The sequence below is a fragment of the Tamandua tetradactyla genome, chromosome 6 (genome assembly GCF_023851605.1).
Source record: "Tamandua tetradactyla isolate mTamTet1 chromosome 6, mTamTet1.pri, whole genome shotgun sequence".
Classification (NCBI taxonomy): Eukaryota; Metazoa; Chordata; class Mammalia; order Pilosa; family Myrmecophagidae; genus Tamandua; species Tamandua tetradactyla.
Genome location: NC_135332.1, coordinates 86215788 through 86240682, shown reverse-complemented (window position 1 = coordinate 86240682; position 24895 = coordinate 86215788). Strand labels below are relative to the sequence as shown.

The 24895-nt window shown below is 51.7% G+C and overlaps 1 protein-coding gene and 1 long non-coding RNA gene across 4 annotated transcripts in view; both read left to right on the top strand.

Moving 5' to 3' along the window:
* Positions 1-34: 34 nt before the first annotated feature.
* Positions 35-4714, top strand: LOC143688578 (uncharacterized). Of its 2 annotated transcripts, XR_013178144.1 has the most exons (4): positions 35-152; positions 3498-3564; positions 4152-4269; positions 4416-4714. It is a non-coding gene; the product is annotated as an uncharacterized LOC143688578 (long non-coding RNA). The 2 variants fall into 2 exon arrangements; XR_013178143.1 differs by having other exon boundaries at positions 4152-4714.
* A 6865-nt stretch (positions 4715-11579) lies between these two features.
* Positions 11580-24895, top strand: part of DENND3 (DENN domain containing 3) — a 96016-nt gene continuing 82700 nt past the window's right edge. For both annotated transcript variants that reach the window (XM_077166675.1, XM_077166674.1), the window contains exons 1-4: positions 11580-11822; positions 18706-18985; positions 20561-20676; positions 22940-23082. In XM_077166675.1, coding sequence (XP_077022790.1) covers positions 11721-11822; positions 18706-18985; positions 20561-20676; positions 22940-23082 — 641 coding nt within the window. In that variant the 5' untranslated portion in view covers positions 11580-11720. The remainder of the gene's footprint in view (positions 11823-18705; positions 18986-20560; positions 20677-22939; positions 23083-24895) is intronic.

Genomic DNA, 24895 nt, shown 5'->3' with positions numbered 1-24895 from the left:
GTCCGGCCCGCCAGCCAGCCCCGCCCCCGCCAGCCCCGCCCCGCCCCCACTCTCAGGCCATTGGACGCTTCCTGTTCTCACAGCTGTAAGGACTTTTTGCGAGGTCTGGAAGCTACCTGGGCAGTCCCAAAGGCACCGTCTTGAAGCCCGAGGTCAGGATGGGGGGGCTCCCTGTCAGGACAGGGGTCCTCTGTGGTCTTGCATGAGAGCCCCGGCAGCTGGCCCCACTCACGGTTGCTATGACGACCGATGGCGATAAAGCCGCACCTGGGCAACCTCTGCCTCCTCATTCCCGCGCTTCTCCTGGGCGGTCCACGCCGCGGGGTGGGGATAGGGGGATTGGGGACAGGCCCTAAGGCCCCCGCGGGACTTGGGTAAGGCTGCGAGCAGGACCAGGAGAGCAGACCCAGCTGGCTGCTCCCTGCGGATGCTTCTGCCTGGGGCCCTCACACCCGCCTGCACTCTTCCCAGCCACCCTTCCCCACCCCTCACTCCAGTAGGTGAAACTCCTGGGGACGGACCCTGATGGCCCACTGGGAGTCACCAGCCAGGCAAATCGGTGGTGGTCATGCCAGCCCTCAGAGAAGGGGGCTCTACCTTCTAGGAGGGGCAGGGCAGCTCTGCACCCCCCAGCCAGCTCAGCAGGGCCCTGTCCGGTGGGACCTGGGTGCCAGCTGGCCTGAGGCCCCATCTCCATTTGCAGAGCTGCTACGGCAAACACTGCAGGCTTTAGCCACAGGGATGTATTGTCTTGTTTGGGTTGGAAGTCCAAAAACAAGATGTCAGCCTGGCCAGGACTTCTCCCTGTGGGTAGCCATGGCCATGTCCTCGGTCTCTTGCTGGTTTCCTGTACCTACAGCCTCTGAGTTTCCTCTTTTTTTTTTTTTTTTTTTAAAGGAAAGACAGAGAGAAGGAAGGAAGGAAGGAAGAAAGGGAAACATCTTTAAACATTTTCTTGTTTTATTGTATTCTGTTTCTCCGTTTTTGTTACATGGGCTGGGGCCGGGAATCGAACCGAGGTCCTCCGGCATAGCAGGCAAGCACTTTGCCCGCTGAGCCACCGCGGCCCGCCCTGAGTTTCCTCTTTATAAGGCATCAGGGTGTACTGATGAAGGCCCACTCAGATCCCAGCTGGGCTTCCCTGTGAAAGGTCTTCAAAGAGGCTCCTCCCAAATGCCCCCAGTCTTCAGGGGCTTAAGTCCACACAAACGCAAATTAAGCCTGGACTTGTCTTTTGTGGGGGAGATCATTTGATCCCCAACAGGTCCCAGTAAGCACAAGTGTCCCTCCTCAGGCTGGGGAAACTGGGGTGCTTCCTGCTGGCTCCAGTCCCCCACAGTCCCCACAGGAAAGCAGAGCTCGGATGGAGAGGCCCAGAGGCTTGGTGCTCAGGGCCGGACAGCTGTCAGTCCCCGTAGCACAGGTGGCTTGGAGGTGGCCAGGGTACACCTGTGGGGCCTCACCTGGGTCTCCTCACCTGCCATGCCTGTCTGCCCAGCAGCCGAGGTGTTCTTCCAGAGACGACCTGCCTCCCAGCACTGTTGCCTCCCAGGTCAGGCCCATGCCCGCTAGGTCACAGAGGCCTCCCTTGCCGGTTTCCAGCCTGTCCTGCTGTCCCCAGGTGCCCAGCTCATGTGCCCAAGTCAGCCAGGCTGCCAGTGCTGGGTCCACCTGTGGGACGGGCTGGTTTCTGGCAGTGAAAATGGCTGTGGCCCAAAGCTGTCCTTGTTTTTAATTTAATCCATCCTTCACAGACACTCCCGCCAGAATCTTCCGGGTGATTTGATCAAATTCATCTAAGATGATGTAACCATCCTCCCAGCACACACGCGGGCCATGCTTCTTCAGGAGGGGAGCTAGGGGGGCTCAGGGGCTGGAAAGGGGCTTCTCCGGAGTCACCCAGGTACCAGGACCACCCTTGCCCCTGTCCACCACCATGAGACTGCACCTTCTCGCTCATACACTCACACGGCACACCTCAAACACACTCACACACCTCCCCCCCACACTCAAACACACTCTCACACACTCATGCACCCACTTTGATGGTGGGTATTTGTAGCTCGTCTCTTTCTCACACATGCATTCATGCACACACATACACACACCCAGTCACTACACATACGTTGATAGTGGGTATCTGTGGCTCCTTCCCTCATGCACTCACATGCACACATGCACTCACACTTACTTTGATGATGAGCATTTGTGGCTCCTCACACACTCACTCACACACACTCACACACATGCACACACTTCCATGGCAGCGACTGTGGCTCCATAGGTGGCCAGAAGGGGCGAAAGGACAGGGCTGGGGGGGCTAGGACACTAGGTCCTGACCCTGGACCCAGGTCTGCTTGGCTCCAGCTTCGGAGGTGGGAGGAACAGGGAGAGTGCCGGTCACTCTCTGAACTGAGCCAGGGCAGAGAGTGGGAGGCCTTTGCGGTTGAGGACATGGGCTCCCTGGGGGTGGTCCTCAGCCCCCTTACCTCCCCACTTACCTGCAGCCTCTACGGGGTGGGGCATGGGGTGGAGCTGCTGGACTGGCCTTCTTGTGGGGAGCAGATGGGGAGGAGAGAGTGTACATCCAGGGCTGACCCCAGAGACCTCCAGGCAGGGCTGCGCAGCCCCCCGGGGAAAACTTTTCTCCATGTCCAGGGAAGGTGTATGCTGGGTGCAAGGCTGGTAGGAAGGTGGCATTTCCCATGCAAACTTGTGGGCACCCTGTGCAATCCCAAATAACCCTGAGCCTCCTCCAGAGCTCCCAACTTTCACTGGAGCTCAGAAAGTTTCATGGTGGAGTGAGTTTGGCCAGGTGTGTGTTTGCCCTTCTAAAGCCAAGATTCCAGCAGACACTGGCCTGCAAAGTGGGATATGGGGCTGGGTGAGGCAGGGCCAGAGAGGGGACAGCCTGGAGCGGGGAGGGCAGGGCAGGGGTGAGCAGAGAAGCAGCCCTGCCTGGTGGTGGGTGCATCCCTGGCCGAGCCACAGGCCCCCTCACCTGCAAAATGGGATCCACATCCTTGTTGGGTGGTCCAGGGAGCCAATAAGGGAAGACAGAAGACAGGAAGACCCTTAGCTCTGTATCCAGTGTCCTTTGCAGTTACCACCTGCCACCCTGAGTCCCTGGCCCCTGCCCACCCTCACCAGGTTTTGCAGAGTTGTGGGGAGGGTGGGGGCAGCTGGTCCGAGCAACCGGAAGTTTCCGGGGCTACAGGGAGTAGGGGTGGGGGGTGCTGATAGTCAATGGGCATCCACTCGTCTGTGTGTTCTGGGGCCACGGGAGCAAAGAACCCCAGGTTGCGTGGCTTAGAGCCACCCAGATGTATTCTCTCCCAGTTTAGGGGGCCAGAAGCCTGGACTCTGCAGGGAGAACCCTCCCTGGCCTCTCGCTAGCTCCCAGTGGCAGCTTCAACCCCTGCCTCGGTCATCACATGGCCGTCTCCCCTGTGCCTACCTGTCCCTGTGACCAAATTTCCCTCTTCAAATTAAATCAGGGCCCACACTGCTCCAGCTTGGCCTCATCTCAACTGAATGATTCCATCTGAAATGAATTATTTCCAGGTAAGGTCACATTTTGAGGTACTGGGGATGAGGATGCCAACATATGGGGGTGGGGATGACAAGTGAACCTGAAACAATCCTGTGGCAGGCACCCCCCCGAAAAAAAAAAACAAACACCTGTACTCATTAACCACCTTCGGGCTTGCGCAGCCTCTGTGGTATCTGCAGTTCTTTCCCACCATCTGGCCTCTGGTAAATGGGGAAGCCTGGGCTCCCAGCCTGGCCTGATGCCAACGCCAGTGTCCTTCCCACCAGGTGGGATCCAGGGGTCCCTGTATCATGAGAGGGGCCCACGTTAGAGGCTGGGGCCCCCAAGCTGGGAACAAGGGGTCAGACCAGTTCTAAGGTTGGAGGCTCCAGGGCAGGGCCCACAGAGCCCAGAGGACCCAGGAGGGCTTCCTGGAGGAGGTGACCTCCTAGCTGAGGAAAGAGCATCAGGGCATTCCAGGGTGTGTGTGTGTGTGGGAGTGGTGCATGGGTGCTGAGTCCCAGCCTTGTGTAACCTCACAACATCCCTGGGGAGGGTTGGGGCCTGACTTCCCCCTTCTCACCCATTTACTGTTAGTTGTCTATTTTTATTTATCTAGATTTCCAGTTTAGATGGGTGAAGACAGTTCTCACATCTGTCCCCTTCCTCTCTGCCGGAGTCACAGCAGCAGCCAGACCACAGCTTCCTGTCCTGTACCACATGCAGAAGGCCACAGTGTGAGACCAAGAGGGTGAACTGGGGCCTCAGGCTATGGCATCTGCCCCACCAGGGGATGGGCACCGATTCATGCTCCAGCGCCTCCACCAGCCATTGAGTTTGCTCCACCTTGGCCCTTTCCCTCGTATCTTCCCTCTCTTTCCAGAATTTTCTTGAAGCAAGACCCTTGTCAGGTGGCAGAGTTCCAGGAGGGCGGCTCTCCCCGTGAGTGCAGGGAGGACTCATTCCTAGCCATTGGCTCACGGGGTCCAGGGCTGCCCAACGGTCCCCTGTCTGCCTTCTGGAAGTCCCATGTCTCCCCTTCATCATCTTTCTGTCGTGGCCCGTCTCTGCTAGAGCCAGCCCATTTTCTCAGGGTCTGGGATGGGTGCTTGGGCTGTGAGGTTGAGGAAGTATCTTGGTGGCACTCGCATTGTTTAAACACAATAGAGTTCCAGAAATAGATTTGACCACTGAGCGTTTTCTTTTTTTATTTCACATTGACAAAGAGCACATCTCACTGTGATTCCCCGGGCGCCCCGCCCCCCTGCCCAGCTGGGGGCACAGAGGGACACAAGTCCGCTCTGGCCGCAGCCCCCTCCCCTGCGGCTCTTGCTCCCTAACCTTGGCCTTCCCACCCCTTCGTGGCTTTCTTACTCCTGTGTGTTGCATCAGCTTTTGGACTTAGTGGAATGACATCATCGTGCTTGTGATTTTTCCTTATTCTTTTACTCAGTAGCAGGTGTGTGAATCACCGCTGGGCAGGCCCCACCGCACGCCCTCAGCAATGGACTTGTAGCTTTTTATTCGCCAAGTCCTCACCCGGCCCCTGTGGCTGTGTGCCAGGTCCAGGGCTGGACGTTCACAGAGCCCGATGTGGGGGGGTGGGCAGAGCTGGGCCATGTCAGTGCAGATTCTAACTCACCCACGTATACTCAGCTCCGATACGTGCCTGCATGGTAGGTGCTCGATAAATGCTTGCTGACTGAAACTGAACTTTTTTGTCATGTAAGAGGGAAGTAGTATTTCCAGTTTACAAACGATAACATGTAGCATTAGCCTTGGTGGTTTGAAGCCTGGCTGCACAGTAAAGTCACCTGGGGTGCCTTAAAAAGCTACAGTTGCCCGGGTCCCAGCCCCACAGAGGCTGATTCGGTGGTCCAGGGTGGGGCCTGGCCGTGGGGACTGGTTAAAACCTGCGGCTGGGGTTAAGAGCCACCGCACCCTTTAAAATCCTGCACTGAGCGCAGAGTTTGCACTTTGTCCGTGGGCACCTGCGCCGTGCAGGTTGCACCATCTCCACGTGAAGCTGGGAAGTCTCTTCCTGCACTTGGACGATTAGCATTTACCCATGCACAGGCGCCTCTTTGTTTTTAAGAGAAAACAACTTTGAACAAATGGGGTGGTAGCTGGTTGCAAAGGGTAGAAGCAGCCACCTGACAGGCATGAGGCATTTTGACACCGTGGCCCCCCTGCAGCATGGTTCCCCGAGATGTGCAGCAGCCGTGCTGTTGCGGTGACATGTGACACAGCCATTCTCCTTTGATGCTGATGAGCTCATCGCCTGATGCCCGCTCCATGGAGCCCCTTATAACTGCCTTCTGCCTTACTCTACAATTTTCCTTGTTTCTCTGCTATAGGAGAGGGAAGAGAGGGGCTGAGATTTAAACATTAAGGCACATGTTTTGTTGCTGAGCATACACACACATTCAGCCAGCTGGATGTCTCCATTTAGACATCCACAGGCCTGCTGAGGCCATCCTGTTCCAAACCGAACTCCACGAGCACAGCTCTCTGCACTTGACCTGCTGCCCACCCCTGGCTGGCTGTCCAGGGACCTTCTTATATAAGTGAGGGTCTGCTCTGGGCTGGGCCCCAGGGACACAGCAGAGCAGCTCAGCCACAGTCCCTCCCCTCAAGGAGCTTACAGACTGCTGAAGGATACACCAATGGCCACTGGAGTGCAGTGTGGTCAGCACGTGTGTGTGTGTGTGTGTGTGTATGGTGAGGCCAGCCTCATCCGAAGGGCCAGGCAGGAGAAACCTGGGGTCACCCTTGCTCCTGCCTCCTCCCCACCCTACTGACCCACCTCCGAAGTGTTTCTCATTCGCTTTTCTGCCTTAAATATCACCCTGACCACATCTCACCTGGTCAAAGCCCTCGGGAGCTTACTGCAAGACAGATGCCAGCCTCTGGAGCATGGCATTCAAGCTCTCCCCATCTGGGCCCTGGCACTTCTCCTATCGTTTCCTTGCCTCTCCAACTAGGGAGAGAGTCCTTGTCATCCATTAGGCCCTGTTCCGGGGGGAACAGACACCGCTCACCAGCACCGGTGCCCGCCAGGGCCCGAGCACTCCTGGGCCCGTGCACACACCCTCTGTTCCTTTGGTGGTATTGTTCCCTCTGCAGGTCCCTCCACGGATGCCCAGACTGCCATGCTTGGTGTGCCTTACCTTCCCTGGAAAACACCCCTCCATGTGTCGTTGTTGGTTTTCGGGGCTTCTCTTCTTGCCAGTGAGTCCTCTGCCTTCTGCTTTCCACTTACTACACAATCATCTACAGCATGAGCTCCTCGGGGTGGGGTCGGGATTTGCATTTTATTCTACTGTGTTCTCTACAGCTATTATCACAGGACCAGGCATAAAGTAGGTGCTCAACAAATTTCCAAAGAGAAGGGAGGAAATCAAGGTTTGGGAGGGTAAGTGAGTTCTAAGACCCCACTGCTAGGAAGATGGGACCTTGGATTTGAAACTGTGCGTGTCTGATTTCTAATATGGTGAACATTTTTCAATTGTCATTTCTCCCATTACTTCCTAGAGGAAAGTACTTATTCAGTCTCAGGGTTTTCTTTGCTCACATCTGTGACTATATGCTCCCCAGGGAAGCTGAAGCTTGGCATGTATTATTGAATGGAGAACCAGCTAACTCCTCCAGAGTTTTTGTGAGAAATAAGTAATAGAAATGCTTAAAAACCCATCGTGACATGGGAAAGTGCACCGACATGCTGTGGAATGCAGCCCCTCACAGGTGCTGCTTCATGTGTGCCTGGGATGTGCATTTCAACCTGACCTGGTCTCTACTTCTCCCTGTGTTGGGGACCAGACCCCCGGTCAACCCTTACCGTAATGATCATAGTGGAGGGTAATGCTGATTGTGCCCTTACCACTGGCTTCGGGATATGTGGCATCTGATCCTCAAAACACCCTGACAAGTTGGAAGTATTTATTATCCCCATTGTAGATATGAGAAACCAAGGTCCTGGTCAACTGCATTCTGGCTTACTTTATAATTCTCCTTCACTTTTCCCACCATAGAAAGGGAAGAAAGAGAATCTTATTTAAACATTTAAGTACATTTTTTGTTGTCTCACACACACACACATGCAGCCTGCTGGGTGTCTCCCTTTAAATGCCTATTGCATGTCAAGGGCACCCTGTCCCAAATCAAACCTCATATCAGGGGCTCCTCTTAAGGGATTTGGTAACTTGTCCAAGGTCAAGTCCCGGAAGGGGTAAAGCCAGACCTGTCTAGAGTCGGGTACTGAAGCCTCTCCACATCCATTCCCTACTTCAAAAATGGCCTTTTCCACATCCTTTACAAAATACTTTTGTATCTATTTCCTCATTGGACCTTTGCAATAATCCTGAGAGTTAGACAGAGTCCAAACCTCTTTCTCAGGAAAGGGGAAAAGGGGAGGGGAGCCTGCGTTGGGAGTAGTGGTGCAGGGGGCTCAGTGCGGCCCCTCCTTCACCAGCCCGAGCTCCAACACGGGGCGATGCCCAGCTGGCAGGACCACCTCTTAGCCGGCTGTTCCCTTCTGCTCCGGGTCCTTGTGTCTACATCATCTGCTTCCCCATGACCCTTAAGTGGCTTTTCCACCTATTGGCATCTACATTAGGTCTCCAAGCACACAGCAGTTTCTCAAGAAGGAGGCGAGGCTTGCTGTGGGCACTTCGGAAAGGTCTGCAGGGTGGGCGATGGGAACTTGTTAGAAGGTGCAGACGTAGGGGTTAGTGGGCCCTAGCAGCCACGCCCCCCATCCCCAAACCCCCGCCCTGGGTGAGGGAAGGGACACTTGGAGAAGAGAAAACACGTGACCCTGCACCCAGCTGGAGCCTGGCCTCAGCCTCTCTGCTCCAACAGGGCTTAAAGCGTGCCACCTCTCAGTAGAAAAGGGACAGGAGACAGCTGCTTTGCTTAGGCCCAACTTTCCCTGAAGAGAGCCTGGCCACAGCCCTGCAGTGTTGTTCTTGGACAAACAGGAAGCTGCAGCCCAGTGCTGCTCTGAAGCCTGCCAGCTCACACAGCTAATGACCAGGAGGCCCCTTCAGCCCCACGGTGCAATTCAAGGCCGCGCCTCCTTCTGGGGGAGTGGCTTTGCCTTCAACCAGTCTTGCAGGCCTCTCTCCCCTGCCCAGGCTGCCACCAACCAAGAAAGAGCCAGGTAGGTATGAGCAAAATCCATCCTTCTTTTGAAGGCAGGGCTTTAAATGGCTTGCTGTCACAGCTCACTTTGGGAGAGCTCACTCCACCAGGCAGACCCAGAGCAGGCCAGCCACCTAGTCAGTGAAGCCAAGACTGATCAGACTGGGCCAGAGCTCCACGTCACCCCAGAAGGATGAACGAATTTCCAAGGCCTCCAGATCTCCCCTGCCATATCCTCTGGCGCTGGACACTGCATTGTAGTTGCTGCTACTTTTCTTAGGCTGATGACAGAGTGACATTTGTTTTTTCATTTTTTTAAAACTTTTTTTTTTATTGTATGATATAACATATATACAAAGCAAAGAAAGAAACAAGCAATAGTTTTCAAAGTACTCTGCAACAAGTAGTTACAGGACAGATCCCAGAGTTTGTCATGGGCTAATATAACCTCATCTCAGATTTTTCCTTCCAGCTGCTTGAGAACATTGGAGACTAGAAGGAATAAATACGTATTTTTTTTTATCATCACAATCAACTTTCTTTCCTTTTTGTGAAAAATAACATATATACAAAAAAGGGAATAAATTTCAGAACACAGCACAGCAATTAGTTGTAGAACAGGTTTCAGAATTTGGTATGGGTTGCAATTCCACAATTTCAGGTTTTTACTTCTAGCTGCTCTAACAGAATGGAGACTAAAAGTAATATCATTTTAATGAACAGCAATCATACTCGTTTTTTAAACTCTACCTTCTCTGCATAACTCCACCATCACTTTTGATCTTTCTATCCTACCCTTTAGGGTAATTTGGGCTAGGGCCATTTCAATTTTTTCATGTTGGAAGGGGCTGTCACTAATATGGGATAGGGAAATGGAACTAGCTGATTTTCTGGAGAGGCTGGGCCTTCTAGGTTTCAGGACTTATCTGGTCCAGGGACCCATCTGGAGGTTGTAGGTTTCTGGAAAGTTACCCTAGTGGATGGAACCTTTGTAGAAGCTTATGTATTGCCCTAGGTATTCTTTAGGAACTGGCTGGAATGGTTTTGGTGGGGTTTCGCAAGTTATGATAAGTAGCAATGTCTAATTGAAGCTTGCATAAGAGTGACTTCCAGAGTAGCCTCTCGACTCTATTCGAACTCTCTCAGCCACTGATACTTTATTAGATACACTTCTTTTCCCCCTTTTGGTCAGGATGGAATTGTTGATCCCATGGTGCCAGGGCTGGACTCATCTCTGGAAGTCATCTCCCATGCCACCAGGGAAACTTTCTCCCTGGATGTCCTGTCCCATGTAGGGGGCAGGGCAACGATATCATTTGCAGAGGTGGGCTTGGAAAGAATGAGGCCACATCTGAGCAACAAAAGAGGTCCTCCAGAAGTAATTCTTAGGCATAACTATAGGTAGGCTAAGCTTCTCCGCTACCTATTAAGCTTCACAAGAGCAAGCTTCAAGATTAAGGGCTTGGCCTATTGATTTGGGTGTCCCTAATGTTTGACACAGAACAAGGGGTTTCCCTGATAGTAAACTTTAATAGTTCCACATTTTTTCTCCCATTGCTCAAGGGACTTTGCCAATACTTTTTGATTATCTGCTTAATATATTCTAGGATGTTTCCAGGCATTACATTAAGCTATACAGGATTAAAGGACCTCATTCTTATTCTGGGTTCCCTGTTTTGACTGATTAAATGAGGTACCCAGGCAGGTTGAGTTCGATTATGTGCTACAGAAAATTTAGGTTTTGGACAAAATAAATCTTTCTTCCTTTGGTCTCAAAGAGTAGATGAGGTTCTAAAACATGGAAAATATCTTTCTTTACCCCTGTGTTCTGAATTACCTTAGTGCCTACTCGATTGGCTTCATTCTTACCTGTAAATACCAGGTTATACATATATAAAACAGCCTCTCAAAATCCAGAAATAATAATTACCACAGAGTGACATTTTAATTATTTCAGGATTTATTTATTTATTTTTAAAGATTAATACATTCTAGAAAAGATATTTGGAATCCTTCCCTAGGATGCACCTGGGTTTACAGATGAGTTGCCTGGTCCATAGCAGGGAAGAGATTTCCCTGAGCTGAGCTGGGCTGGGAGACAGAGCTGGGGTAGCATCCACGTCTTTCTTTGTAAACTCAGTGTGGCAACTGGGCTTAACTGATGAGCCCGAAATGGTTCAACTCCCTGCCAGGTTTCTGCATGATAACCCGGCTCCACAGAGGTGCCTCCTGTAACTTAACTGCAGCTGCCCTCTGCCCCGCAGGGTGGCCTGGGCTGGGGAAGGCCCCCAGCCCACGAGGAATCGGGCCAGGCATGGAGCTGGCCCAGCGTTTCGTTCCCTCCGCCCTGGCAGCGCCCACCTGGCTCCGTTTCTGCATATTTCATTCAACCCACTCCTGGACCTGGTCACCTTTGGGTTAACCATGCTGAGTTGTGAGCCAGAAATGGAAGTTTCCATCCCCTTCCCCGCCGCTTCTTCCGGCTGTCTACACCCGGCCTATTCCGCGGTCCTGGGCGCCGGAAGGCTTCCTGGAGGCGGCGGCCTTGGGACAGACTTTGCCCCTGTAATCCCTCCAGGGTGGGTCCTGGCGACCATCTATTACCCAGGGCAGGGGCAGGGGCTGGCGGGGGCAGGGAAACCTCTAAGTCGCGGGGGCTGGGGGCTGGCGCCGGCCACCTGGAGACCCCACCCATCCCTTCCTCGCTTCCCCAGGGAGGAGGACGCCCGCAGTGCTGAGGAAAGCGGTGGAGGGGGCTGCGCGCGCAGTAACCTCGCACGCACCGAGACCGGCGGGACCAGCTTAGAACCGCCCGCCCCGCTCAGTCCCCGCCCCACCAAGCCCCGCCCCGCGTAGGCCCCGCCCCGACGTTGTCCCCGCCCCGCGGGTCTGCGGTGGAGCTCCCGGGTCCCTTGGACTGGCTTTGGGCTGGCGGGCAGGCGCGGGTTGGACCTCGCGGGCGGCGGCAGCTGCCGGGACGCGAGGCGGGAGCTGGGACGTGCCCGAGACCCCGAGCGGGGCGCGGCCAGCGGGCGACCGAGGAGCCATGGCGGAGCCGGCGCCGCAGCACCTGTCGCTGCCCTCGGGGCTCCTGGAGCTGTGCGCGCTGCTGGGGGCCCCCAGGGACAGCCTCCGCCGCCCGGAACAGGTCAGGGGCCCATGGGGTGGGGCGGCCCGTGGGGAGAGGGGGGCGCCCCAGGAGCACGGGCTGGGGCGGTTGGTGGAGGTTTCCGGCCGCGGGGGCCCGGGGAGCGGGGTCCGTCGGGTGCCCAGTGGCCAGGAGTGGGGCTCGCGGGTCCCCCCTGTGTCCGCCGGCCTCGACGTCCCTCCTCCAGACTCGGGAGCCCGGTGCGCCGCAGCCTGACCGGGGCCGGGAGCCCGCGCGTCCGCTGGTCCTCTCCCCGGCTGCGTGACCGCGCGCCCCGAGCGCACGGCACCGGCGCCGGAGGACAGCCGCCCTTGCGCCAGCGATTGGCGAGTGGCCGCGAGTGGGGGACGCCTGCCTCTTCCCGCTTTTGCCGGGCCGGGCGGGGTTCGTCGCTGGCTAGTGCTTCTTGCGCTGCAAACGCGTTCGCACGCCGGGGAGACTTCTCAGTGCTTCTGCCGGAATCAGCTTCTCTTTCTCCAGGGCGCCCCCTCCTCGGGCAAGATGGTCAGGGTGGGGGTCGGGGGGGGGGGAGGGAAATGCGGGCGATATGAACGCGGCGACCCTCGGGAGTTTGTGGACCAAGTCCCTGCTGATGAGCCCTTTAAGCCATTTCAGGCATTCCACAAAGATTTATTGTCTCCTAAAGAGTGGGAATTGTACTAGGCCCTGGGACTGAAGAATTAAGTAAGATGTAAGTTTCAGTTTTAAAATTTTTGCTTATGATCGTTTTGCCAGGAAACCTGGCAGTTGTCACTTTCCAGTACCGACTTTCTACTCCTTTTCTCCATCCCTGGACCCCAGCAGCCAGAGTGACAAACTCATACTTCCTCTCCCCAGGAAAGAAGCAGTTTTGGAACTTCTTATTCTCCTGGTTTCTTTCCTCGCTTTTTCTGAATTCTGGAATCTTGGCTTTCCCAGATTCCATGGATGGAACAGCCCTTTCTTCTCTTAGCCCAGGATGTCAGTTAAACTGTGTATGCATAGTTTTTTTTTTTACAGCTAGAGCATTCCTAGATTTCCTTGCCCTACAGGGGAGTTACCTGGGCAAATCCTTTAATTTCTTTCCATATGACAGTACTGAGAGGCAATGAAAAGCACTGGGGTATTTAAATCATGCCTGAGCTACACCACCACTCCCCCCCCTCCACTCCCCCCACTCCATGGACTTTAGGGCTGAATGGATTTGGCCAAGAAACATTAAATGTTACTAAAAGTAACTGAATGAATGTCTGTCAGTGTCTCAGCAGTCTGTGCAGCTTGGCCTTAGGACAAAACCAACTCTGACTCAAGTAAAAAGCCCTACTCTGTATGGAAACAATTTCAGCACACACACCCCTTTCCTACTTACTGTCCCCTATAATGGCAAGGCATCCCCTTTTGATCCCTATCTCCTCTTTCCCCTCATCAATTGATTGAGTTGTCCCTCTTCTTCTAATTTGCAAAATGATATTGCCTCCTCTTTCTTGGAAGAGGAAATGACCTGGTTTCCGTGACTGGACTTCTTGGGCAATTATAAAATGTCTTTTGGTGGCCTTGCTGTGAGCTGTGTCTTTTCTGTGAACTGTCTTCTCTGTGCAGGGTGAATCAGCTAGGATATTTGCAGCGGTACTTTCCCAAACTACAGAGGCCGAGATGTCTCCTCTGGCTAAGTGAGAGTGCCTCCCGCTTGCTAATCTGCATTGCAACTTTTATCTTTTTCTGTGTTCTGGTTCTGTCAGGGATTTGGCAAAAGGTGGAGGGAAAAATGGTCAAGGAGTAGGAAAAAAAAGGAGTGTTTACAAGAGGGCTTAAACTTCCTGGATGCGATCCTGCTTTTAAGGCCAGCTCTAATCTTGCGATTAACCAAACATATGATCATATTTGTTTAGTTTTATTTTACTTTTTTTTTTAAAATTCAGAATGTCCAAGGCTTTAAAAATACATTTTAATTTGTAATCACCATTCTTCTTTGGTTCAGGCATTCCTATTTGGTGACATGTGAAAATGGAAGCCTAACTTGAGGCAGGGTGGAATCCTAACTTTTTGTTTTATTTCTTAGATGGTGGTGGCGCTTGTTTGCTTGGGAATGATGACAGAATTCCATAATCGGCTCAGTCCCCATGGGAGTTCCTGCGCTTATTTCCCTCCACTCCTTGGCTGGGCGAGGATCTCTGTGGTATTGGTTGCTGGGTAGAGAAGGTGTTCAGTTGAGGGGACTCACTGCAAAGTCATCCCAGAGAACTAACACAGTACTGTAGGGCACGTTTCATGGGGCTGGCATAGTTCTCGAGGGGGAAGGTACGTTTTTATGGGTTTTAGTGGAGAGCGCCCCAGTTTCAATTTCTAGAGCAGCCTATGCCAATGAACTTTCTTTTCCTGCGCGTCCAGAACAGTAACCGCTGGCCACGTGCTGCCACGGAGCATCTGAAATGTGGCTGTGCAACTGAGAAAATAATTTTTACTTTCATGTATCCTAATTAATTGAAATTTACATAGCTACTTGTGCTAGTGACTATATTGGACAGCCCTGTTTTAGAGCATTAAAAATGCACTAGTTTCTGTTTTATTTCACAAATAACAGCTAACGGTACAGCAGATATTAATAGCACTACGTAATCTAACTTAGAAATAAATCTGTGACTCAGATGAACTAGGATGCTGCGATTTTTTTGCTTTTGACTTACTATTTTCTTTTAAAACTGAAATGATGGGTATTGGGTATTGTTCTAGTTTGCTAGCTGCCGGAATGCAATATACCAGAAACGGAATGGCTTTTAAAAAGGGGAATTTAATGAGTTGCTAGTTTACAGTTCTAAGGCCGAGAAAATGTCCCAATCAAAACAAGTCTATAGAAATGTCCAATTTAAGGCATCCAGGGAAAGATACCTTGGTTCAAGAAGGCCAATAAAGTTCAGGGTCTTTCTCTCTCATCTGGAAAGGCACATGGCGAACACAGTCACAGTTTCTTTCTTGGTTGGAAGGGCACATGGCAAGCAAGGCATCATCTGCTACTTTCTCTCCTGGCTTCCGGTTTCATGAAGCTCCCCAGGAGGTGTTTTCCTTCTTCTTCTCCAAAGATCGCTGGCTGGTGGACTCTCTGCTTTGTAGTGTTGCTCTCTCTGAATCTCTCATTCTCCAAAATATTTCCTCTTTTATAGGACTCCAATAAACCAATCAAGACCCACCCAAATGGGTGGAGACATGTCATCCCCTAATCCAGTTTAACAACCATTCTTGACTAAATCACATCATCCAGGGAGATGATCTGATTACAGTTTCAAACCTACAGTATTGAATAGAGATTATTCTACCTTTATGAAATGATATTTTGGTTAAAACATGGCTTTTCTAGGGGGCATACTTCCTTTCAAACCAGCACAGGTATGCATTTAACCAGTCAGCCTCTGGGATGGACGACCAGGAAATAAGCTTCATTTCCCATACATACTGGCAGAGATCATGAGCTGCGGCAGGGTAGGGCAAAATCTGAGGAACCAGGCATCAGCTCACCCTGGCATTGGGGCAGCTGCAACCTGTTTCAGAAAGTATATTAGGAATCCCCTTTTATCCAGTACTCCCACTTTCAGGAATTATTCTAATGAAATTATCAGATATGCGCAGATATGTTTCAGTGAACTCTTCATTGCTGTGTTGATAAACATTCGCAAGCACCCCAGATGCCAGCAGCAGGGGATTGGATAAGTAATTACTGAATTGCCACCCAATACAATATTATGCAATGGGGAAAAGGATGTGGTAACTCCGAGGAAAGTCGGTCATGCTATATATAGTTGTGTGAGAGAGCTAGTAGAAGCATTTGGATAGGACAATTTCATTTATGTAAAGAATTATAAATATATATTTATTAAAAATGGGAAGGCTGTATCCCATGCCATTCAAAGTGTGTTACTTTTGAGGCATGTAATTATGTAAAGGACCTTCCCTTTCTGATTTCTGTAGCATTGTTAGTTTTAAAATTGAGACTTACTTTTCAAATCAGAAAGGACAACAGGAATTTCCATTTTGAGCAAAAAGAAGTCTAAGGAATGGCTGACTCCACTGTTGGCTGGATTATCAGCGCACCCTTTTAAGAGAGGAGCGATGAATAGAAGGAATGACAAGTGGTTTGTTGCCTTTAGATGTGTCAGATGGTTTTAATCCAGATGAAGTGTTTGCTCAGGGATCACTTGTGCTCCAAGGCAGTGGAGGATTTTATGGATGAAGAACCTGAGATTGATAATTCATTCCTCGTCCTTTTTTTTTTTTTTTTTTACTTATTCAACAAATACTGAAAGGCCACTAAGAGTTATCTTCCATGCTAAATGCTGGGGACACAGGACTACAATACCTTCCCTGTCTTGCACACGCTCCAACTCAGAAGCAAATACAGTACCACTGCACAGTACAGTGATGGTCTTAGAGGAGATGGACAAGGGGCAGATGGGTCCTGGGAGGTGATGCTTTAGGAGGTAACAGGTGAGGATGTGGGGTCCTGGGAGGTGGCGATCTAGCAGGTGGTGAGTGAGGGTGGTGGGGTCCTGTGGACCTGAAACTCTAGGACTTGATGGGTGAGGGTGGTACAGTCCTGGGAGATGATACTCTAGGAAGTGACTATGAGGCAGTGAGGTCCTGGGAGGTGATGTTCTAGGAGTTGAGGGGTGAGAGTGGTGGTGTTCTGGGAGGTAATGCTATTTGAGGTGATGAGCGAAGGTGGTGGAGTCCTGGGAGATGATGCTCTAGGAGGTGATAGGTGAGGGAGGTGGTGGGGTCTTGGGAGGTGATACTCTTGGAGATGATAGGTGAGGATGGTAGGGTTGGGTTCTGGGAACATGGCATTCTGGCAAGTGATGGGAGAGGGTAGTTGATCCTCAGAGGTGATACTCTATAAGTGATGGGTGACAGTGGAAATGCCCAGGGAGCTGATACTCCAGGAGGTGCTGAACATGAGGCAGTGGTGACCTGGGTGGTGACGTTCTAAGCTTCATTATGTGATTTTCTCTGTTCTGCCTTGGGGACCGGAGGACGTTTTTTGTTTTTGTAGAATTATTATATATATTGCTGTCTGTAACTGTTGGGAGACACAAGATAGATGGATTCTGTCCCTCTGTGTTTGTGGTTTAGCACAGGGTGAGAGTGGGGGATCCTGAGAGGTAACGCTCTAGGAGGTGATAGATGAGGATTGGTGCAGTCCTGGGAATGTGACACTCTTGGAAGTGATTTGTGAGAGGGTGTGGTCCTGGGAAGTGATGCTCTAGGAAGTGATGGGTGAAAGTGGTGGGGTCATGGGAGATGATCCTCTCAGAGGTGATGGGTCAGGGTGGTAGGGCCCTTGGGTTGATACTGTAGGTGGTGATGAACATGGGTTGGTGGGGTCCTGGGAGGTGAGGCTCTAGGAAGTGATAGGTGAGGGTGCTGGAGTCCTAGATGAGGTAGAGAAAGGGCATAAGACAGGTCCCCTCCACTGAGGGTGATGTGGGAAAGATCTGCTGCCGGGGAGGAGTAGCAGCCAGCTAGGTGCAGGTGGAAGGATGGTCATGGGGAAGGCAAAGTGTCTTGTCACTGGCACAAGTGTCTGAGACCCTGGGGGGGCTCTGGGGAGGGCTGCTGCTTAAGGGCCGGTGAGTTGCAGAAGGGTGCCCAGGAGACCATTGGACACAGCCTGGGACTGAAGGTCTGAGCTCTGCTGGGAATCCGGGAGTTGCTGCCTGTAGCTGTGGACAGAACCCCTTGCATGAACGGAAATGAGAGCTCGGCTGTGGGGAGTCACCGCCTTTAACAGGGGAAGGAGAAGATGGGTTGTGCAGAGGCCATGGCTCAGGCAAGATGAGGGACCAAGAGCAGAGGGTAGCGTGGCTGGGAAGCCGCGGGGCACTGTGGGGGGCTGGCTGGCTGTAGGGCACATTGCACGGAGCTACCCCAGATCCTTTTCCAGGTTCCTCAGAGGCCCTCATTTGCCCCCTCCATCACCCCTAGCCCAGGCACATCTCATCTCCATATCTTTTAGATCTAAAGTTTTCCATTCTCAGCCAGCTTAGTCCCTGAACTGCTTCTTTCTCCCTCCTGCATCACACACCTTCTTGAAAGATCTGGTGTTTCACTTTACTATGTTTAGTCCTAGTCGTGTAATGAGAGCTATTTTGGGTGCTGGAATTGGGTAGAAAAGAGACAGAGGGTAGAGCTACATTCTTTATATTATTTTGGCAGAGAATGAAAAGATAAAGCGTGAAAAGGAAAAACTCATACAATGTTAAAGGGCAAAGGGACTCAGGCTGGGCGGGGACCCTTTTATGATGCCAAAGGATGGTCTGGTGACCCGAGGAAGGCTGCGTCCCTTTGTCTGGGTCCATGGTGCCTGCCCCTCCCTCCTGTGACGGGTGGCGACTGGAAACAGTGGAACTGATATTGGTCAACTTTCTGGGTGGGGCTTGACAACCTGCAGAGCCCTTGGCCCCTTTTGCCCCCAACCCCCCTGTGGGAGTGGGCCTCGTGAGTGCTGATGGGGGGCTCGCAGGGGGTTGGGCTGGGGACCTGTCCGGTGCCATCGTAGATATTCCCTGTTCCGGCCCCCCGTGCCTCCTGTGTTGGGGTCTGCCGGCATGCGCCCCCGGCCCCTCGCTTTACCCAGAGGGGGCATTTGCAGCTGAAGAAACCGGCTCTGAAGTTACGTGGCTTGCCTGACTCCAGAGCCTGTGATGTTCCTGAAACACTCCCGAGGTGGTCCTTGCTGCATGTCTGACCCTCGGTGGGAACAGCCACCCACAGCGACCCCTGTAAACGTGGACGTGCATTCCCCCTGGGTGGGGGCGCAGGGGAGCCACAGCACCCTCAGGGCGCGGCTCTCTCAGGAAAGGGACAGGGGCCGGCACTGTCGCAATGACTTGTCTTTTTGCTTTTTTTTTTTCAGGTTGCCCAGAAAAAAGGAGCCCAAAATCTCTCTTCTCTTGATCCTGAGGTTCTGTCGGTGTTCGTGCCTCCTTTTGTCTATAAGGAGGACAGCCAGATGGCTGGTGCAAGCTGTGCCACTCTGAATAAAGCCAGACGGCGCTCCTTGAGGAAGAAGAGAGAGAAACCCAAAGCAGAACACTGGGTGGGGCTCCCGGGGGAGCCGAAGGGGCTGGATTCGGAAGATGTCAGCATTCCAAACGATGTGGACCTCCTGGCCCTGCCCCAGCTGTGCTTCCCAGGTACCAGCTGTACGGGGCAGTGCCACTGCGGCACTGCATCTCCACTGGCACGTCAAAGAAAGTGGGACCAGGGGCGAGGCAGTGACCCTCTGTGGCCCTGCGTGGTCATGGGATTTACTCTTTTTATTGAGACATCTTCACACACAGACATTCTGTACCCGGTGTACAATCAGTGGCTCACAGTATTGTCACGTAGTTGTGTATTCATCATCACATGATCATTTTTAGCATATTTGCATCACTCCAGAAAAAGAAATAAAAAGAAAAAAGACAAAACTCATACATACATAGTCCTGACCCCTTCCTTTCATTGACTAGTATTTGTCTACCCAATTTATTTTACCTCTTGTCCCCTCTCTTATTTATTTTTATCCATCTATTTTGTTTACTCATCTGTCCATACCCTGGATAAAAGGAGCATCAGACACAAGGTTTTCACAATCACACAGTCACATTGTGAAAGCTCTATAATTATACAATCATCTTCAAGAATCAAGGCTACTGGAACACAGCTCTACGGTTTTAGGTCATTCCTTCTTTCCAGCCACTCCAGCACACCATAAACTGAACAGGGATATCTGTACACTGCGTAAGAATAACCTCCAGGATAACCTGTTGACTCTGCTTGAAATCTCTCAGCCACTGACACTTTTATTTTGTCTCATTTCTCTCTTCCCCCTTTTGGTCAAGAAGGCTTTCTCAATCCCTTGATGCTGGGTCCACAGCTCATCCTGGGAGTTCTGTCCTATTTGCCAGGAGATTTGCTCTTTTTTTTTTTTTATAACCAATTAGCATGTTTTAATTGTATTTAATTTAATTAATATAACCAAATCAGTTTAGCCATTCTGATTGGACAATTCTTTGATGTGAGTCCGTTGGTGGTGCTGTGCAACTTCCTCCTGTCCCACTTCTAGACGACTTTCGTCATTCCGAACCCAAACCCAGACGCACTGAGCAATAACTAGTTATCACCCTCCGCCTGCCTTCTCTGTTTTGCCAGGACGAGGCCCCAAGCTTTGTGCCCCTTCCGCCTGCAGAGCCAGCTTGGTTCTGGGTTCCACGTTTTCACTGGTGTTGAAAGTATAAAAAAAAATGGATGATGTAGGAAACTCAGACTAAGGACTTGAATGAATTCCTGCTTCATAGTTTCTCTGGAGAAGCAGATGCTGGTATCCATAGGCAGCGATGAGGAATGGGGAACAGGTGTGGGGTTTTCCCTGTTGTGCTCAGCTCAGCCCCTCCAAACCAGGCTCCCCTGGAAAGTTTATCTGCATATCATGAATGTCAGAGTTGCCCCCACGTTCACGCACTACGTCCTTTGGAGCACAGAGGGTCCCCCCCCCCCCCCCGCAGATGGCTTCACGGGAGGAGGGACAGGGCAGGGGGTGGGGAGGTGGAGCACGGAGCTGGCTGGGAGCACGGGTGGAGGAAGAATGAAGGCATCTGTGCTGCAGCTGCCAGCCAGAGATACGCTCGCTTTGTATGCTGAGAAAAATTGGCTCGCAGATAGCTCGGGCTTCCGGGCGGGCACCACGGGCCCGCTATGAGATTGCTTCCTTCGTTTTCTGTCCCCAGGAGGCATGTGCGTGGCCTCTGAGCCCAAGGAGGACCGCATCCATTTCCTAGTCCTGACCGACGTGTGTGGAAACAGGACCTACGGCGTGGTGGCGCAGTTCCACCGGCCCCTGCACGTGAGCCGAGCCCCTCGCTTCCCCTTCAAGTTCTGTTTAGATGTTTGTATTGTTGGAAAACATCCACAACGTGCAGTTCACCCTTTTAACCATTTCAGAGGCTACCATTCGTTGGTATTCGGTACATTTGCAACGTTGTGCGACCATCGCCTGTCCAGTCCTGAGACACACTCCTCACTCCAAAAGGAAGCCCCGTTCCCACCAGTCAACCCAACCCAACACCCCCCCCCCCCCCGCCCCACTGCTAACCTCTCGTCTACCTTCTGTCTCTGCATTTGCTCATTCTGGATGCTCACATCGAGACTCACAGCTTAGGGGGCCTTTGGGTCTGGCTTGTCTCCCTTAGCGTGCTGTGTTCAAGGTTAGTCCGTATCCTCCAAGGTCTCAGGGCTTCATTCCTTTTGTGGTGGAATAACAGGCCACTGTATGGACAGACCACTTTTTGTTCATCTCTTCATTGGCTGAGGGACGCTTGGGTTGTTTCCACCCTTGGGCTGTTGTGCACAGTGCTTGGGTTGAGATTTGGAGAGCATGATTCATTCGTCACACATTTTGGTAGCATTTTCTCGACCGGTTCCCTTGCATGAGTCAGCTGGCTGTCGAGGAGCCTGTAGGGAAAATGTAAATGATGTAATTGAATGATGTAATTGAAGGGTGATCAGTTTCCTCCTTCCAGAGGGTTTCCAGAAACAGAAAGTGAACTGTTAGAATATGTTTAGTTGCTGTCGTGCTCCCCAAAGGGGAAGTGAGTGCTTCATACAGTAGCAGAGAAGTGACTGTCCTATGTGATTTTCTCTGTTCTGCCTTGGGGACTGGAGGACATTTTTTGTTTTTGTAGAATTATTACATATATTGCTGTCTGTAAGTGTTGGGAGACACAAGATAGATGGATTCTGTCCTGCTGTGTTTGTGGTTTAGCACAGACAGGTTTTAAAGCCCTTCATAAATATACCAGAGAAAATCTCACAACCTGACATTGTGAAGGCAAAATTTCACATTTTTGGAAGGGATTACAACCTTCCTTCTGTGACAGCAGCTCAGCGCGGGGAGCTGGGGCCAGTGTTGCTTGCCTGGCCTTCCTTCATGGGTTGAATTGTGCGGCAGGTAATAAGAGGAACGCTGAGTTCCTGCCACTTTTCCAACTCGGTGCTTCTGGATGAGAAAGGATCCACAGTGCTTGGCCATTAGGAAAGCACCTTGGGTGTCTTAATTATGATGGGAACATGTACTCCATTTTAATTATTGTCAAGTACATTTTCCTAGTAACCACCCCTCTGTCTTGCACCAGGTGGGTCTGTCCCCACAAGGATACCTGTCTGGGGAGAGCATGGCCCCCACCCTATACCCCCAGCCATGGCTTGGTTTCAGGGCCTTTACCTGGGCCCCGCTTTGTTTACTCCCCTTCCTTTGCCATGTGCTTAATGACCACCAAGTCTGCCGTTCCTGCCGGCCCTCTCCCCAGCATTAGTTTGTCTCTGCCACACTCTGCATGATTCCGGGGTGGGGGGCTTCAGCCAGGGTGGGGGCCACATTGCGCTCTCCTTGTAATCCTAGCTCCTTCCAGGGTGCCAGAGATGTAAGGTAACAGTGGCAGCTAAGCACGGTCCCATGCCCCTTGTATGTAGTAATTCATTTAGTTCTTCAGGGTGAGTGAGGTTGGTGGCACAGAGAGGTGAAGTGACTTGCCCAAAGACACAGAGCAACCAGGATTGGAGCCTGAGCAGACTGGATCTAGAGCAGCGGGCATTCATTAAATTTCGGTGGAGGACGATGTACCTGCCTGCCTCCTGGGTTCTCCCTTTACACGGACCTCCTACAAGTACCCCGAATTCAGAAGTCCCAAACCAAAGCCTTAGCATGCTCCTCCTTCCGTACAAAAACAAACCAATAGCCCATTCCTAGGCCCAAATACCGCGGTCTCATGAGCTCCGCAGCAGGCTGTACTTCATACCTCTCTGCCGTGCAGTTTCTAAGGCTGAAGTCCCCTGTTCTGTTCCCACGCTGGGGCCTCTTCTGCTCCCACATGCATGGGCTGTTTCCCCTGGGCACTTTGTACCTGTGGGTGCAGCCATCTGCTAGGGCCACAGACATCTGTGGAGTGGTTGGTCCTGGTTGGGATGGGCAACAGGGATGGGCGTGCTGGGGTGGGAGGAGAGTCGCAGCTGCCTGAGTCTGGTTTCTGTATTGAGACCCTGAAACTACTTAAACCAGCTCTGGAGAGCTGCCGGGTGGGGACATGGTAACGCTGTTGTTTTCTGTGCAGGATGAGTACTGTTTCTACAATGGCAGAGCCCACTGGGAGCCGTCCTGGCAGCCTGTGGGTGCAGCTGGCTGCTTTGTGCCCTTTGCAGTGTGCGTCATTTCCCGATATCCTTACTTCACTGCGCTCAAGGACTGCCTCTCCTGGTGAGCCCCCAGACCCTGTTCTTTGTGTTTGGGGGCGTGTGGCTGCAGCTGGCTGCATACGGTCAGTGGCAGGATTCAAACTGGGCAGTAGACACCTTTTTGAAAACCTCCATTCTTTTGTAAATGAAAACGTGTGGAAGTGGTACGACAGAAAAATGAAAATGAAGCCATACTGTTTGAGGTAAAATTAACACGGAGGACCCTCTTTTCATTTGGGTGTTTTAAAAGAGACCTGTATCAGGGAAAAACCTCTCTTCCTGGATATCAGGACCATCAGGAGAGTTTCATTTACATTTTAAATTCCCTTTTTAAGGGTGGAATCTTAGTCTTACTGCTGATATCGAGCTGAAGGTCTGAGGACATGCAGAATTCTTTTAAAAATATTGTTATCGATAAATCCTAACATACAAGCAATCCATTCATGATGTACAATCAGTGGCTCGCAATCTCATCACATAGTTGTATATTCGTCGCCATGATCATTTTTTAGGACATTTGCATCACTCCAGAAAAAGAAAAAAGAAGAAACTCATACATATCATACTCCTTACCCCTCCTTCTCGTTGACCACTAATATTTCAATCTACCCAATTTATTTTACCCTATATCCCTCCTATTATTTATTTATTTTTAAAATCTGTATTTTTTTTTTTACTCATCTGTCCATACCCTGGACAAAAGGAGCACCCGACACAAGGTTTTCACAATCACCGAGTCACACTGTCAAAGTTATATCATTACACAGTCGTCTTCAAGAATCAAGCCTCCCTGGAACACACCGCAACATTTCGGGCACTTCCCTCCAGCCACTCCAATACACTCCACACAGAGAATTTTTTAAAAATCAGAAAAGCGTTGTCAACATCTGGTCAATCCCGTTGCTGAAGGACGTGGCCGGGTGGTAACGAGGCTGCACCTCGAGTGTGGGCACACGAGTGGGCACCCCTCCGCTTGGATTCCTTTAATGCTGTATTAGAATTTGTCATCATTAAAGGCCGAGGAAATGCCACCCACATCGTCCCCTCTGTGTGGGAACACTGAGGGTCGGTAGCGAATTGCCCAGTAGGCATCCGCCCTTGCCCTTGAGGACTGGTCCCCAGCCCCCCACCTCCATCTGGGGCTGAGCAGAGCCACTGGCCGGCCACGCAGGGGGCACGCACTGTCAGCTTACACATGCACCCTTCCAATTCCATGGGCGTGCTGCCCAGTCGAGCTCCTGGTGCTTACCGTTTTAGGGCATGCCCGGTCCCCAGTCGTGCCTGGGGCCTGGCTGGCTCTCTCTTTCCATAGATGTGCTGCCCCCCTACTCCCATCTCAATCTGGGAAGGGCTTGAGCCTCGGGATGCCAGCGGACACGTGGCTGCCAGCCTGAAAGTGCGAGGACGAGCCCTTTGATGCAGGGTCGCCTTGCAAGTTCACCCCGAGCCAAGCCACCGCTCACCTGGTCTTGTTTCCTCTTCAGTAAAGTCGCCGTGTCTGCTCCCCGCCTTCCTTAGATGGAAGGAGTGGGGAAGGGCCGCTGTCTGCTTTGCCTGTGCCTGTTTAGTGACCCTTTAGGGTGTAGTTGGCACCAGATGTCCTTCTCCGGGCGTTACTGCAGGCACGCGGTTAGCTTCCAAAATGTATCATGTGCTTTTTGAGTATTATCTTTTTTTTAATCATTGCTAAATGATTAGGAGTGGATAATATAGCTAGACAGGAGCAAATGACAGAAGTGCAAAATGCAGTAAAGAAACACAAATTTATATTTTAAAAATAACCTCTTTTCTGCTGCGGTGACAATAGGTAAACCATGTCTCCATGTGGGCAAAAA